General features: G+C 38.5%; 1 protein-coding gene across 4 annotated transcripts in view; it reads left to right on the top strand.

Moving 5' to 3' along the window:
• DGKI (diacylglycerol kinase iota) overlaps positions 1–15,621 on the top strand; it is a 396,652-nt gene that overhangs the window by 320,899 nt on the left and 60,132 nt on the right. For all 4 annotated transcript variants that reach the window (XM_054495165.2, XM_054495166.2, XM_054495164.2 and 1 more), the window contains 3 exons: positions 942–982; positions 1,852–1,979; positions 4,298–4,420. In XM_054495165.2, coding sequence (XP_054351140.1) covers positions 942–982; positions 1,852–1,979; positions 4,298–4,420 — 292 coding nt within the window. The remainder of the gene's footprint in view (positions 1–941; positions 983–1,851; positions 1,980–4,297; positions 4,421–15,621) is intronic.

Raw genomic sequence — 15,621 nt, 5'->3', positions numbered from 1 at the left:
CTGGGACCACAGGGGCATGCCACTATCCCCAGCAAATTAAAAAAATTGTTTTTGTAGAGATGAAGTCTTGCTTTGTTGCCCAGGCTGGTCTCAGACTCCTGGCTTCAAGCACTTCTCCCACCTGAGCTTCCCAAAATGCAGCTGATAGTTCTTTCTAATATTAGGAATATTTAAAATAATTTCTAGAAACCCAAAATTTGTAATTTAGATTTTTTTCACATACCATAGATGTAGCTCAATCTCTTTCAGAGAATGCTTAAATAATTTTTTTGCTGTTTTGGCTTCCTTCAGACATGGCTCTAAGGATGCAGGTTGAAAGTGAAATGATTCATTTAAGACCACATATGTCCCTGGCCCTGAATCTTCAAGCCATTTTCCAAAGTGGGAAGTCACTTCCCTGAGAAGTCTACGTAACCGTAGCTTTTTCTAGCTTTATTTACTTAATAAATACATACCAATTCCTAACTTTCTTTAAGATCCTGTGCTAATTTCAGGAGGCATAAAAGATTAAATGAAACAGATTTTTAAAGAGGCAGATCTCTTAGTCTCATGGTTATCTGTGAAGACAGTCTGTATAAGAAGTTTTAAAAAATGTAAATGTGCATTGAGGCAGGGTCAGTATGTTCTGTCTGGTGTTGGGAGGTTGGGACTGAGAAAGGTTTCACAGAAGCAGAAGCACTTGAGCTGGTTCTTTAAAGACAAGTACGATTTAGATGGCAGAGGCAAAGGGAAGGGCTTTCCAAGCCTTAGAATAGCAGTGGCAGAGGCATGGAAGTGCTGAGGTTTTCTTAATAGATTTATGGACTAAATCTATTTTAGTCCCAGGAGACTAGCATGACTGCCATGTAGGGGTTTTGACCAGCATAGTCGAAGAGAAGGTTATAAATTTGGTGCCAGATTACAGAACATTCTGAATGCCATCTGCATTTTTTTTCCCCTAGCAACTTCTGCTGATCGCTTTTATCGAATAGACAGATCTCAGGTAAGTTTTTTTCCAGCCTGCTTGTGAAAGTGAAAAATTCCCAAGTTAATGTGCTTTATTGGTAGCTAATCTCATGAATTTTTCTAATGAAAAACACTGAGGCACAAATTTTGGAATGGTGTTCATAACTTAAGCTATGAACCTTTTATTTATCTTCACGTGTTTTATGATTTCTGGACTAAAGATGATGTGGCTTGATCTTGCAAATGAGTACAGAAAATAAGTTGACTTGTAGACATTATCACCAGCCTGTACTCCAAATTTTCATTCACAAAGATATTTGTACTCCTTCTTAGCCAAATTTTATGTCTTTTTAAGCTCATTTCTGTTTAGCAAGTTTGAGGCCCCAAGTGTATAACTAGACTACTTAATTTCAGTTCGCCAATCCCTAGAGGTCAGTGATGAGGAAAAAGAAAATGGTTTTGCCCAAGTCAAGAATTCCTCCCATTATCTGAATTCTCCTAGGAAAAAAATGTACAGTATTCAACCTAATGATAAAGTTGTTAACCATGCTGCTTAGCTTTGACCAGATGACGGGGTAGAAGTCCACTTATCATACACTCCTGCTGGGCCAATGGTATGTGGGTGTCACTTCTCTAATAGTATTTGGGAAGAAGATGAGGCAAGACCATTTGTAGATATACCTAAAAAAAAAATCCTGGTTAATTGGAAATCCTGAACCAAAGGGATTCATCTCTCCCTGTCTCCCACTGCCTGCCATAGGGCAGCTTTGGGGAGGATCACCAACTGATCAAGCTTCTGACAATACAGTGTGATCCTTTGACATGTTGCAGAATTTCATTATTCCTCGAGACCAAGAATACTTGTTTTGTTATTCTTCATGCAACAGACTTCTTGTTCTTCCTTAGGAACATTTGCACTTTGTGATGGAGATTTCCCAAGATGAGATTTTTATTCTGGACCCAGATATGGTGGTGTCACAGCCGGCAGGGACACCTCCGGGCATGCCTGACCTGGTGGTGGAGCAAGCCTCGGGGTGAGTGTGCTTCTCCTGGCCTGTGAGGCTGGCCTCAGGGTGACATCCATGTCTGGTTCACCTTTGAACTTGACATCGTTCTAATGACATCAAATGATTTTGAAATGTAGATTTTCTTGTTGTGTTTCCTTAGAGTGGTTATTATAAGTCTGTCTTATGAATGGCCATGAAGAAACACAAAACCAGATTTGCACCATGTCCAAGCCTCTTTCCCCATCACAGCAACACTTCCTAACACACCTAGAAAGCACTAGTACTTGTGTTTGTGCTTATACGTTTGTAGTAACTCTGTTATCTACATTAAAAATTGACACAGGTGATTTGACAAATTTTCTCCTCTTCCTCTTCTTTGCTATTTCCAGGCTGCTGGAGACATGTAGATTATATAATAATAACTATGACATACCAAGCCCTTTTTAAGAGCTTTGTCCTGTGTCTCTCTTCTATTTCTACCACCGCTTCATAGTGACTTAATCATCTTAAGTGCTCTGTGCTTATTTTCTCATCTGTAAAATACAAATAACAATAATCCTCACTCAGAGAATTGTTTGGCGATTAAAAGAATTGATACAGGTAAAGCACTTAAAGTCGTTCCTGGCATTTTTAAAACACACATTAAATAGAATGTTATTACAATCATCATCATCATCATCATCATCATCATCATTCTAGTGACCTTGAAAATTTGGTACAATTATCCTTAATTCATAGATTAAAAAATTGAGACCTAAAGGGTTATGTTACTTGCCTAATATTTCACAGAAAATAAGTAGAAAAAATGAGATACGGTCCCGGGCTACCTGATGCCAGAGCCCATGCATTTAACTACTACCTTCTACCACCAAAACATGATTAATATTTCTAAATTATTTCAATAATTCAAAACTATTTATTTAGAGATTTTTGTGTGCCAGGTCCTAGTGTAAGCACTTGGGGAATAACAGTGCAAAAATAAAAACAAGTAAGAATCTTTGCCCTTATGAAATTTAGTGTTTTCCTGGTCTGTGGGGCCTGAATTATTGAAATAAGAATTGCTCTAGAAACCATACACAATATGCCCAAATAGTAAATGCACATCGTGTACACATACTCATACAGTATGAATAAACAGGCCACTAGGCTAGCACAGCTGCAATGTCATCTTCATTCCTGTTTTCCCCTTGTTACTTGATTTACTTTTTTTCATTTTTTTTGGTTCACTGCTGCTATTTGTGAGTGGTTTCCCACTCTGCCAGGGGCAGTTGATGTCCAATATGTACCAAGTCTAGGGGGAGACAAGAGGGGACTCAAGTGGCTGCATGGAACTGATAGAAAGCTGTTCTCAGGAAGCCGGAGCTGTGACGTCAGAGCATGGGGGAAGGCCGACAGGCACAAGGGGTAGCCTGATGCACCCCTGGGAGCCGCAAAGGTGGTGGGGAAGGCCACCTTCGCAGGGCACATCCATGCATCAGACCCATCAGTAGTGGGGAAAGCAGGTAGAATGTTTTGTCCTACTGCAGAAGCAGCAGGTGCTAGAGTCTGGGTATCCTCCTACCCCACCTAACCTGGGCTCTGACTCTTGATCTAGTAAGGAGAAAGTCCATTCTGCCAAGTTGCCCTGGTCTTTGTTCATTTGGTCATTTTCTTTTTCTTTTTCTTTTCCTTTTTTTTTTTTTTTTTTTTTTTTTGAGATGGAGTCTTGCTCTGTCGCCCAGGCTGGAGTGCAGTGGTGCGATCTTGGCTCACTGCAAGCTCCGCCTCCCGGGTTCACACCATTCTCCTGCCTCAGCCTCCCAGATAGCTGGGACTACAGGTGCCTGCCACCATGCCCAGCTAATTTTTTGTATGGTCGTTTTCTTCATGTCAAATAATGGCCAAAACGAATTGCTTTGGCCTGGCTAGACCTCTGTTAGCTCTAGCTCCGAAAATAAAGTAGCCTGAAAATCCACCAGGGCTTGAATCAGTGCCTTTCCTATTTCTCACCAGTTGCTTCCCCTGAACTAAACCAGGAACAGGGAAGCAGTGAAACAGGATGGGCTTTGTTATTTTCTAATCTGCATTTCTGCACTAGGTCTGTTACTTCTTATTCATGTCACATTTAAAATGACTTAATCTTGAAAATCAGTTTTCTCATCTGTAAAGGGGATAGAATCATACAGATAGTTCATGATTGTTGAGATAAATGAATGAAATAATAAATGTGTAGTATCTGGTAAACACTCCATAAAGATGAATTTTGCTTCTCACATTTACTGGCAAGATTCATCTTCAGAAAGTGGAAACGAAGTCACGTGGCTGACTTTGAATGCTTAACTGTCTGGTGCCCTTCTTTCTCTCAGGATCTCAGACTGGTGGAATCCTGCCCTGCGGAAACGCATGCTGAGTGACAGTGGGCTGGGGATGATAGCTCCCTATTATGAGGACTCAGATCTGAAAGATCTCAGCCACTCCCGCGTGCTACAGTAAGAGTTCTCTCACTGTTCTTTTCCTCTGTGCCACTGTGATTGCTGGGAGAGGATGTACTATGGGCTGTGCACCAATGGGCAGGATTCTCTTTTCAGTGACGCTCAGGCTGTCTCATGCAGGTGATACTCTGTGTTTTCATTCCATGCACCTTGCTCACTTTTATCTACCCCAAACCGTTCATGGAGCTCCACCTTCTATTTGTCTTGCTCCTGAGCCACCTTGAGCCCCTTGCATGTGGACCTCCACATACTTTAAACCTCACCAGTGTCTTCTTTACTGGAGTCTGGTGTTTATCAGACGTCCCTGTTTGCCACATCATAAAGACATGCAGGAGAGTGATCATGAGTAGCTTGAAAGTGACACGTGGTTTCTCATTTGCAAACATGTTATCTTGCTGTTTCATTGGTCCTCAGTCCTGAGCCTGTGCATGTGTACTCTACCCGGTATTGCCACATGGGTTTGTTGGCTAAAGCTGGGTGCTGCCCATGTTGTGGCTGCAGTCTCTGTGGGTAAGCAGTACAGCATTTGTTCACAGATTAGAACAGTACGCGTGCTTTCTTCTGAGGTCTGATCATGGTGAGAGTGTAGGATGCATGCTGAAGTTCCACAGCAGTGTTGATACCTTTGTGCTCGGTGAATCCACCTTCCTGTCATCTCCTCTGGTGACAGGTACACTCATTTGCACCTACTCTTTAATTTCAGGCCAACCAATCCATCTCAGAGGTTATGCAAATCCAGTGTGTTCATGAAATTAGGCTGGTTTCCAGTTTACCTGGGGTCTTAATCAAATAATGACAATAATGACAATGGCCTTGTAATGACACACAGTCTTAGTCTTTTGACAGAATAACAAGATTACTAAAGATTCTTAGAAGCCTAGGGTTAACTAAAGAGGCAAAGGAAGTGCTTTGTTTCTGGAGAAAGACCAGAAGCCATTTCAACATTACAAAAGGGAAAAAAATGAGAAATTTGGAGCTAATTATTTCATTGGCAAAGTTTCGAGGGACACACCCTGAGGGCAAAAGGAGACTTCATTTTAATTGCTTCTCTGTATTACCTCTTATTTTCTTGTGTGAAGAGGGGAAAGGAACAAAAATGAATTACTATGGAATTTTCTTTTTAATTAAACTGTGTTGTTAGTTTCTGATGGCATTTTGATTGCTTACAATTCAGGATGTTTTTCCATTTCCTTTTTATACAGAATTGAGGCTTGCGAAGCAGGGTGAGTCAGCCACCCACGAATGGCTAAAAAAGTGGCCGTTTATCTGTGGGCAGACTTATTGGAAAATTAGAGTTTTAATTAGCTACAGAAATAGAAATTAAGCCTAGACAAACCAGATGAGTATTTTAGTTGTATATGTATATAGTCTGTTTCCACAAAGCAGAATATGAGCTCAGTCTAGTTTTCTAGGTCCTGATTTTTCTATATATAACATACTGATGTATGTATCATGATAAATAAAATAATTGTATATAAGATAGTAAATATTCTTCCCAAGAATCACAAATAAATTTACCACTTTATATGATAGCCAGGTTCTTAAAACCAGATGTCAAAATCAACTCTTTCTGTTTGTTTGGGTCATATTATCCTTTTAGGGATGTCTCTTAATTTTTGGTTGATCTACAATTTACGGCTATAATTTTTTACAGTCATTTATACTACTTTAGTTCTAAAATGCCCTGGAGTAGTAGACACTTTTTAAAAAAACCTGAAAAATTACTTTGAAACAAGCAAAGTGGCATTCAAACATTCACTCCCAGCCTTTCAGCTTCTCCAGCTGGATCTCCAGACATCATGGAACAAAGGCAAGTCATCTCTACTAGGCTCGGTCTGAATTCCTGTCTCATAGAAGACACAGCATAATAAAATTATTGTGTTAAATCACTTAAAAATAAAACAAAACTAAGCAAGATGACTTACCTCAACTTTTTAATTAATTCTTTAACTTTTAAAATTATTATGTCCATTTATTTCTTAGAATATCTTTTTATTTCCTTCAGACATCATCTCTGATACAAACAGGTATAATTGCAGTTGTGGAAATATCTAATAATGTTAGTAATAATTACTATTGATGGACAACTTCCCACTTGCTTTGTATCATAATTAAATTACCTTCTTTTAACAATTTTTAAATTTAGCTGTTGCTTAACAGATAAGTAAACTGAGTCTCCTAGAGGGTAAAATATTTATCTTAGGTCACTTCAAATGGCAAGTGAGGTTTGACCTGAGGTCGGTTTGACTTCTGACTCCATGGTTTTTCCATTGTCCTACACCATCTTCCCAAAGAGACCATACAAAGTCAGCGTACCAGAGACACAGAGGTTTACTTTGGTTTCTATTTCTTTTTTACATTTGTAAAGTGAAAAATCCTACAATATAGGGGTGCCATGCACGCACATTAAATATACAACTGCAAACTTACCCAGAAGTAAATATGGCTGAGAATTAATTTTTAAGCATTTTTTCTTTAAAAGAAGAGATGGAAACAAAATATAATGGTAGTAAACTTCAGTTTAAAATTACTAAATATATATAAACTATGTTCTAATCAAAATAAGCAGAAAAATTATATAGAAGGCCATCATGTACCAACCACCTTGATTTATTATGTCATTGTTTTTCTATATTTGCATTATGTCTTTCTTTCAAGCCATAAACAACATAGAGTAGTGTAAAAAATATTGTTTTATGGTTTTGTTTTGTATTGTACAAGTTGGAGTCTCTCTAATCGGAAAATCTGTAATCTGAAATGCTCCAAAATCCAAAACTTTTAAAGTGCTGACATGATGCTCAAAGGAAGTGCTTATTGGAACATTTTGGATTTCAGATATTTGGATTTGGGATGCTCATCTGGTAAGTATAATGCAAATATTCCAAAATCCTAAGAAAATAAAAAATCTGAGGCACTTCTGGTCCCAAGCATTTTAGATAATGGATACTCAACTTGTATTTTTGTTTTTGCCTGTGTTATATAATGCATATATTTTGGAACTTGCCATTTCACTCAGCATTGTATTTTTGAAATTCATTCATATTGATATATGTGGGTTTTTAATAATTTTTGGTATAGAATATTGCATCGTACATATGCTATAAATTGTTTCTCTATTTCGATATGGATTTCTAATATTCTATTATTTTTAAAAATGCAGCAACCATCCTGTGCCCTTCTGTGTTGCAGAATATATATGCAGTTTCAGCTTACTCGATAATGCAAAATTTACCTTCCCAGTTAGAGTACTGATGAATCAGTAACTGAAAAGGCCCTGAACACTTGTTGTAATAATCTAGGTATGATCAGCATCTGTTGCTTTAAGCTTTAAAGGCCCAGTCAACTTGGGGGATAGGAAAGGTTCAATTTTAACATCTTGTCGACAGTGCTAAATAACTCACTATATAAAAAGAAATCAAAAGAAAAACTTTCAATTCTTAGAACTGAAAATACTACTTATCAGAGTTTTTGAGACACTGCTAACGTAGTATGCATAGTGTGATTTAGGACTGCAAATTCATTTATCAAGGGAAAAATGATTGTGTGCAAATAAGCAAAGCATTCAATTTGATAAATTGGAAAAATAATCCCAGTGTAAAGAAATGAGAGGGGAGAAAAATAATAAAGATAATGAGAGAAATGACAAGGAGAATAAAACAGACAGATGATGAAGAGCAAGTAAAATTTTTGGCTGGGCTCGGTGGCTCACGCCTGTAATCCCAGCACTTTGGGAGGCCGAGGTCAGGAGATCACGAGGTCAGGAGATCAAGACCATCCTGGCTAACATGGTGAAACCCCGTCTCTACTAAAAATACAAAAAATTAGCCGGGCGTGGTGGCGGGTGCCTGTAGTCCCAGCTACTCAGGAGGCTGAGGCAGGAGAATGGCGTGAACCCGGGAGGCGGAGCTTGCAGTGAGCTGAGACCGTGCCACTGCACTCCAGCCTGGGCGACAGCGAGACTCCATCTCAAAAAAAAAAAAAAAAAGAATTTAAAAAATTCTTTGAAAAGATAAATAAAACAAAATTCTGAGAAGTCTGATTTAAAAGAAAAAAGTACTGAAAACAGAAAGAAATATACCTGCAAGGCTTTCCCCATATCATTCTTCCTCCAAGGCACCCAGAGTATTTTTGTGCCAAGCGGCCCTTTCCCCTCCAAATTGCAACTGACCCAGCTCTGTTGGATCTTCTCAGCATTTTCCCATGGTTTTAAACTTTAAAATAGTCCCTTAGATCCATCAACCTCCCTTTTTCTCAGGCAGAGTGAGAGGCAATTAATATAAAGAGGATGAATTAGATTTCTATCATTACTGGAACTGGTTGCATTTATATTAAATGTTTCCACTTAGAAACATTATAATTTTAAAGGAAGATATACACATGCCTACTTATATGCAGGTCCTATGGGAAAGACTATAATTCCAAAGTAGGATACACAATGTGTATAGTGTCTTCAAAACCTGTGAATATAATAACAAATATTTTAGAACCAAGTTTGAAATGAATTGGTGAGAAGTGGTTGACTGACATTATTACTGCTGGGACCATAATGATTTTTTTTTAAGTTAAAAAAAAATGTTTTCAGTGTCCAAGGAAGTTCTATTTAAAATGACATGATTCTGGAAATGTATTTGCTCTTATCATTAATTGTACCACCACGATTAGTGACAAGACTATATTTCATTTGGCAGAAGATTAATAAGGAGGGAATGTACTTAAATTTTAGCAGACCAAATCTATTTGAGTTGTAAGGAAGAATTTTGCCACTTGAGGATCTATGAGATAAGAAAATAGGCATGGAATGAAAACTCTGACATATTCTTCTTAAGTTTTCTTTGAGAAAAGGACTGACTCACCTCTGAGTCAGATGGGTTAAGAGCAGGCAGGTAAAGGGGCTAGGAGACACTGCTTTTGTTTCTGAATCAGAGTAACCTTTTTCCAGTTCTTAGATTTTGTAGTTTGTAAGAAACCCCCAAATGACTGAAAGAGGTGTACTTTTTCTCAATGTCCCCAAGTCCTGAAAGAACTAAAATGGACTGTCACACAAATAATATCTTACCACTAGACTAAGACACAGGGGAAACAGTGTAGTGAACCACACTGAGGGCAGATATTCAATCCAGATAACTGTCTAGGCAGGTATCTGGTACCCAATCAGCTGCACAGGGTTAATGGGTTTTTATGATTGACAGAGGATTTCTGTCGACAAGGAAAGATAATGCTATCAAATGTTTAACTATAATGTGTGAGGTCTGATTTGTGATTTCATTTGAATCCTAAGAAACAGAGTAAACAATTCAGTCAATCATGTATTGAACAAATCAATATTGGGCACCTTCAGTGACTGAAGTCAGGTACTGAAGATATAAACCTAAAGAAGAAATAATTATTGCCGTTGAAGAGCTTATATTTAAAGGGGAAATATTAGACTAATTATTATAGTTCCTACTAATAAGTGCTATTATGGATATATGCATAGAGTGTTCTGGAAACAAGAGGAAATATAATTTGCTGCTTTTTTTTAGATTTAACTTTTTTGACCCTAGAAAGGATGAATATTTGAAGAATTAACAAAAATGTCAGCCTCAAAGAAAAAAATAGGCTTATTAAGGGTTCTGTGTGTATTTTCTTCATCTTTTACATATGAACAGATAAGTATTTGTCCTTCCTCATTGTGTAGACCAGAAATGTCTCTCAAATAATGGAAAACACTCAATGGTAATTCAACATCCCTGTATGCTATGTGTGCTTAAGGAAATTTGGACAACCGAGAAATTATTTGGAGATATCAAGACACCCAATAATACTTTAAACTGAAAAACTGGCCTTTTTCGTATAGTCTGCAATTGCAATTCTGAATCACTATATTGAGAAGATAAAGCCCAGAAACCTCCTGTGTTCTGAAAACTCAGATGTTCTAGGCTGATTATGGGAGAAATAACTTCATTCCCCTCTGGTCCTCAACTATTTTCTTTACTCAGTTTCTCCTGGGAACATTAGGTTATGGCCCGAACCTAATAAAAAGGGTAATTGTGCTTATTGTGAAAGCGTCAGGTTCTCAACAGGAGGACAGACTATTGGACAGCATTTTGAGTTTGGAAATATTCTTTGAGCTTCACAATCAGATAAGCGGGAGAAAATTAATCTTCTTAGTGGAATGCAGGTTTTGCTGAAATGTATCTTAGAGATGAAATCAGTGCTGTCAGGATAAAGATGGCTCCTGGCATCTGTTTCACTGAGATAGTTGGGTCCCATTTCTACCTACCTTTGACATCCCTGCTTACCTTTGACTGGTCTCAATCTTGCTCACCCCGGATACTCATTCCAGCTGGAAGAATACAGGATAGCTGACATATGTCTTCCTTCTTCTTTTTCTTCTTGACTTACCTCGAGTTTGAAATGAATTGGTGAATTACTCTATTTGGCAAGCACATAATAACGCTCTATTCCTATGGGTGTGTGAAATATTTAATAAGAGATTTTGCTTTGTTATTTTTAGAATTGTTCCTCAATCAGTTATGCATATGGAGGCCCTAAACCACTCAGAGGAAATGGATTTAAATTTACCTTTCCAAGTTCAGTTAGTGGAAGAGTTAGAACAGAATTCCCTGTGTACCACATCTTATTTTGACTGACATTGAAAGAAAAACAAACAAACAAACTTAGTTTAATGTTAAACGTCCATTTTATTTGAAATAATCCCAGGAAATTCTCGCCTTTCATTGCCATGAGTTCCAAGTTTTGCCAATGATTACAGCATGAGGAAATATTAGTGTTAAGTGGCTGTCTTTTTACATTTGTAAAAGCTGGCAGCCATATTTATTCACACTTCAGGAATACTGTGAATGTGAGGCAGTATTGATTGGATCCCTCTTTAAAGCATGTGAGTTCCTTGGATGACGAAACTGTGCATTTCTCCCTCTGTCTCCATAGCACTTTGCACCATACCTAGAATGGTAGGCATTCAACAAGGCAGGCTTTTGGGATGAATAGAAGGATGTTCCATTCATAGAACATCCCTTGATAGAAAAGGTGTTCTGTCAAACCAAAATAGATACATGTCTATTTCTATTGCTATACTAAACCCAGTACTTATCAAATTATAACAAAATAATAATGATAACAAAATAATATGTAAAATATTGACCATTTTTGTTAGGCTGTGGGTTCCATTTACATATTTCAAATTTGAATATAAGTATGCTTGATCCAGGGAATTCACAGATCAAAATAATAAAGACGCACTTGAATGCCTGACTTGGAGCAATGTTGGTATTTCACAAGCAAGAACGTAAAAGGTAAGTATGGTGGGTATAGGAAGTTGTGGGCACTGTTGGTGAGCACAGTGGCAGGTAGGGTGGCAAGGAGGAATTGTTTCCCAGGCATTCACCTCCAAAATAAACTGTTGGTCCATTTGCTGCATTCTCCAACTTCCACCAACCCTCTTGTTTTCTCAATGTGTCTGCCTTAGGTGAATAATTTGATTAAACAGATCTAAAGTGTGAAAGAGTGATCATTTTGAAATATTTTCAAAAAAAATTTGCTTGCAAACCTCAAGTTGCTGGGATGTGGAGCAATAGTCACTTACCATATTCGGCGTAGAGTTGAGGAATGTGAGAGGGATGTCATATTATCACTGGAAATTGTGGTGGTTGAGTTATTTCGGGCATGGGACTTCTTTGTGGTACTTCTGGGGCCCTCTGAACCCCCAACTCTAAGAAGATCAGAACAAGAGATATCTCAACACCATGCTAGCACTACTTATTTGGAATTCAGGGAGATAGAGACCACATTCTCGCCCCCCCCCCACCTTTTTTTTTTTTTTACCTTTCTGGATGATTGTGTCAGGCATCACGCGTAAGAACAACAATCCTCTACCAGTTTTCTCCAATACTCTGTGAGATGCTGGTCTTACTCCATGACTCCCTTACAATCTCCTTAAAGGTGGGAATGGAATGTTATAAGTTAAGTACCTCCCACAGCTCTTGGAATAGAGTTAAGTACATAGCAGTTCTTAATATCTAACACTGGAGTCATTGAATTATTCTCACAGTCTGTCGAGCCCATTTTAATTTCTTGTTTTCAATATTACTATGATTTATCTGCATTCATTATATTTTTTTTTCACAGAGCTCCTTGAACTGATCTATAACTGAGAAACTCTCTTGTCCTTAGACATATTAGAGTCAGGAGGAAGCAGACAATGTTTAGATTCTGTTCCCACCCTCTCCTGAGAAGGGTGGGGTGGGAGGAGATGTTGTCAGAAAGCTTCTGGGGTATGTTACAGTTATCTTCAGAGGTGCCAAACCAGCTTCCAACCCCGCCTAGTTTTGTCTTCCATTTTCTAAAACTGGGATCAGAAGTCCTTATTTGGATTTCCTAAAAATAAGTAGCTGTGGCTGAGCCCTTACTCAGTTACCACAGGGAGATATTGCATATCCGGGATCACGAGATAAGTGAGGTGCCTTGCTTATAAGCCCCACGTGCTAAGACTAAACGTGGCTCTCATGTGACTTGCCTTCACAATCCAGAGCTCCCTCATGTTTCAACTTATGCTTAAAAAGAAAAAAAAGAAGTCCACATTTACAAAATCCAGATGGATTATGTCTCAACAGAAGCTGTTGGCCGGGGTTCCCAGAGTCACTAGGATAAAGCTGGCAGCTTCGCTTTTTCTAAAGGGTCCTTCCTCCTGGCTCTCCGGGTATGTCTCTGTAGGCTGGATTTTAGAATAATGTGCCTTTTCTATTTCTTCACCCTTTTTTTAGAAAGTGGGCTGGCAACTATATTGCAGAGACTGATTTCTAAAGGCAAGCCACCCATCCTTTATTGCTTCACAACTGTGCTGGGTTTAATTATTTCTTTTTTCATTTTGTCTACAGAATGCTAAAATGTGATGGCTACGTCATCAGGATGAATAAGCTTGTGAAGTGTTATTTTCTCCAACTTCATCTCTTTATTTTATCTATTTCTTTTCTGTGCCCACCGTCCACTTTTGCCCATTCTTCCGCAATCTCTCTACTCATAGATTTCAAACTCCTTTGCCCTCATTTTGTTGCAGTTCTTAAAAGTTAACAGTAGGTGGCAGTAAAATTTTAAACTCGAAAGACATTCAGGCGACTCAGCTAACTTGAGGGTATACAGAAAGTATGGAATGGTAAATGCTAAAGGTAAAACAGTGTTTTTTTAAAAATTTGTTTTTAAACTTTTTAATTGACTAATTGCATGTATTTATTGTGTACAACATGATTTTTTGAAGTACATATACATTGTTGAGTGGCTAAACCTGGCTAATCAATGAATGCGTTACATCACACAGTTATTTTTGTGGTGAGGACACTTAATATGCACTCTCTGTGCATTTTTTAAGAATATGTTATATCATCATTAACCAAAGTCACCATGTTGTACAATGGATCTTTTGAACTTAGTCTGCTGAACTGTAATTATATGGCCTTTGACCAATATCTCCCCAACCTCAACAGTGCTATTTTCTAAAAGCCAAATATATCTAAATATAGGAATCTGTTTTAAAAAAACAACAAGATATTTCAAGCACAGCTCACATGGGGGTCATCAAGGCATATATTTGGGTAGGCAAGTCTTAAAGACTGGGAAATTATGATAATAAAGGGAATTGGTAGAAATTTGTATCAAATGAGGAACTCACCAAGCAGCCTTTATTATTTACATGCTGGAAATTATTTCCTTCCCTCCACACAAATGCTCATCTCTGTCTTCTTCCATTTTGCTCTTTCTGCACCCCTTCCCTCTGTTGGTCGTGAATGTTACCTTTGAGGCTGCTTGGCATTGCCTGAATGGGTTTGTGACCACTTGAATAGAGAATGTGTTTGTCTTTCTGTCATTTCAATGCCACTCTGTGTGTTTGCTGTAACTTTCATCTCTCACTCTCATTCTCGCCTGCTCTCTTTTACTGTATGTGCTTTGTTCACTGTTTTAAAAGAAATATTCATAATTAGAAGGACCAAAAGCAAACAAAGAGAGGATTATGTAGTCGATGGAGATTTGCAGTGCTGTGGGATTTCTGGTCCTATTTTACCTAATTAGAGATGCTTTGGGGCGAGAGTGATAATGGTGAAGATGTCACATAGATCCATGGTCTCGTTCTTTCTCCCTTGGGTCCTCCAGTGATGTCACAGGCCTGGCAAACTAGTTCTCCAGGATAGGCAATGCACCCTTGAGAGATGCTCAAGGGAAGAAAGCTATTGCCCAGAGATGATAATCTGCAGCCATGCTTTCACAGCACAGTAAATCATACCTTTGCTCACTTGATTTGAATGAAGATTCTTGTCTACCAACAGTTTTAGGAAATAGATGGAATTTATGTAGCATCACCACTTCACGGTAAAACAGAAGAAAAACAAAGATGATGTTTCTGCAGTTGTGATGCAGACCCTTGAAATGTGCCTGGAGAGAATGCCCAACTGGGAAATCAGTTTTCATTCGGGACTACATAGGAGTGTAACAGAGGACAAGCATCATGGCTCAAGAAGCAGGGAGGAAAGTTGAACCTGGGGAATGCTGACCAGGCATGAACATTCTTACATGTTCACCATAGGAAAAAGGTGTGAGCACATGGTGGGAGGCTGTTCTATCCAGGAAAGACTGGATTCCACCCAACTGTGACAAAGGTAAATGAGAAAGTCCAGGAAACTCTCAGGGCTGTGGTCAGGAGAGGGGAAAAGAAATACAAGTAAATGACTGAAACGACAGAGAAAGAGCATTCAGAGCTGACATAAAGAGCTTCTCTTTCTCTTCCTGAGTAGGATGGATAATCACTTGATGTTTATAGAAAGTGGTCTTTTTGCTGTGGTTCTCATCCTCAAAGCTAGACAGTGAAGAGGAAAGACAGGCATGAAAGGGAAATTGAATAAAATACACATATAGTGAGTTGTTTTCAGTGTGTGGACATATGTGTGCTGCTTTGTTCCCCAACAAGAACTTCACAATAAGGAGTGGTGTACTTATTTGTAGTGTGCTGTGTAGGGTGTAGAAGGAGCACAGTGTCTAGCTTCCCCAGCATTCCCGCTTTGTTTCCTATTGTTATTGCAGGATGGTAACCAGAAAATGAAGGGGCCTTGGCTATTTCAGTGAGGCCCGTGAATTGGATGAGTATCTCCCACCTCTTCTACTCCATCCACAGTCTGTGGTCCTGGGGAATCCCACTGCTGAGTGTTTTCAGA

Source organism: Pongo pygmaeus, chromosome 6 (assembly GCF_028885625.2).
Source record: "Pongo pygmaeus isolate AG05252 chromosome 6, NHGRI_mPonPyg2-v2.0_pri, whole genome shotgun sequence".
Lineage (NCBI taxonomy): Eukaryota > Metazoa > Chordata > Mammalia > Primates > Hominidae > Pongo > Pongo pygmaeus.
Note: the sequence above shows the minus strand (reverse complement) of the source record. Positions and strands in the feature narration are given on the sequence as shown.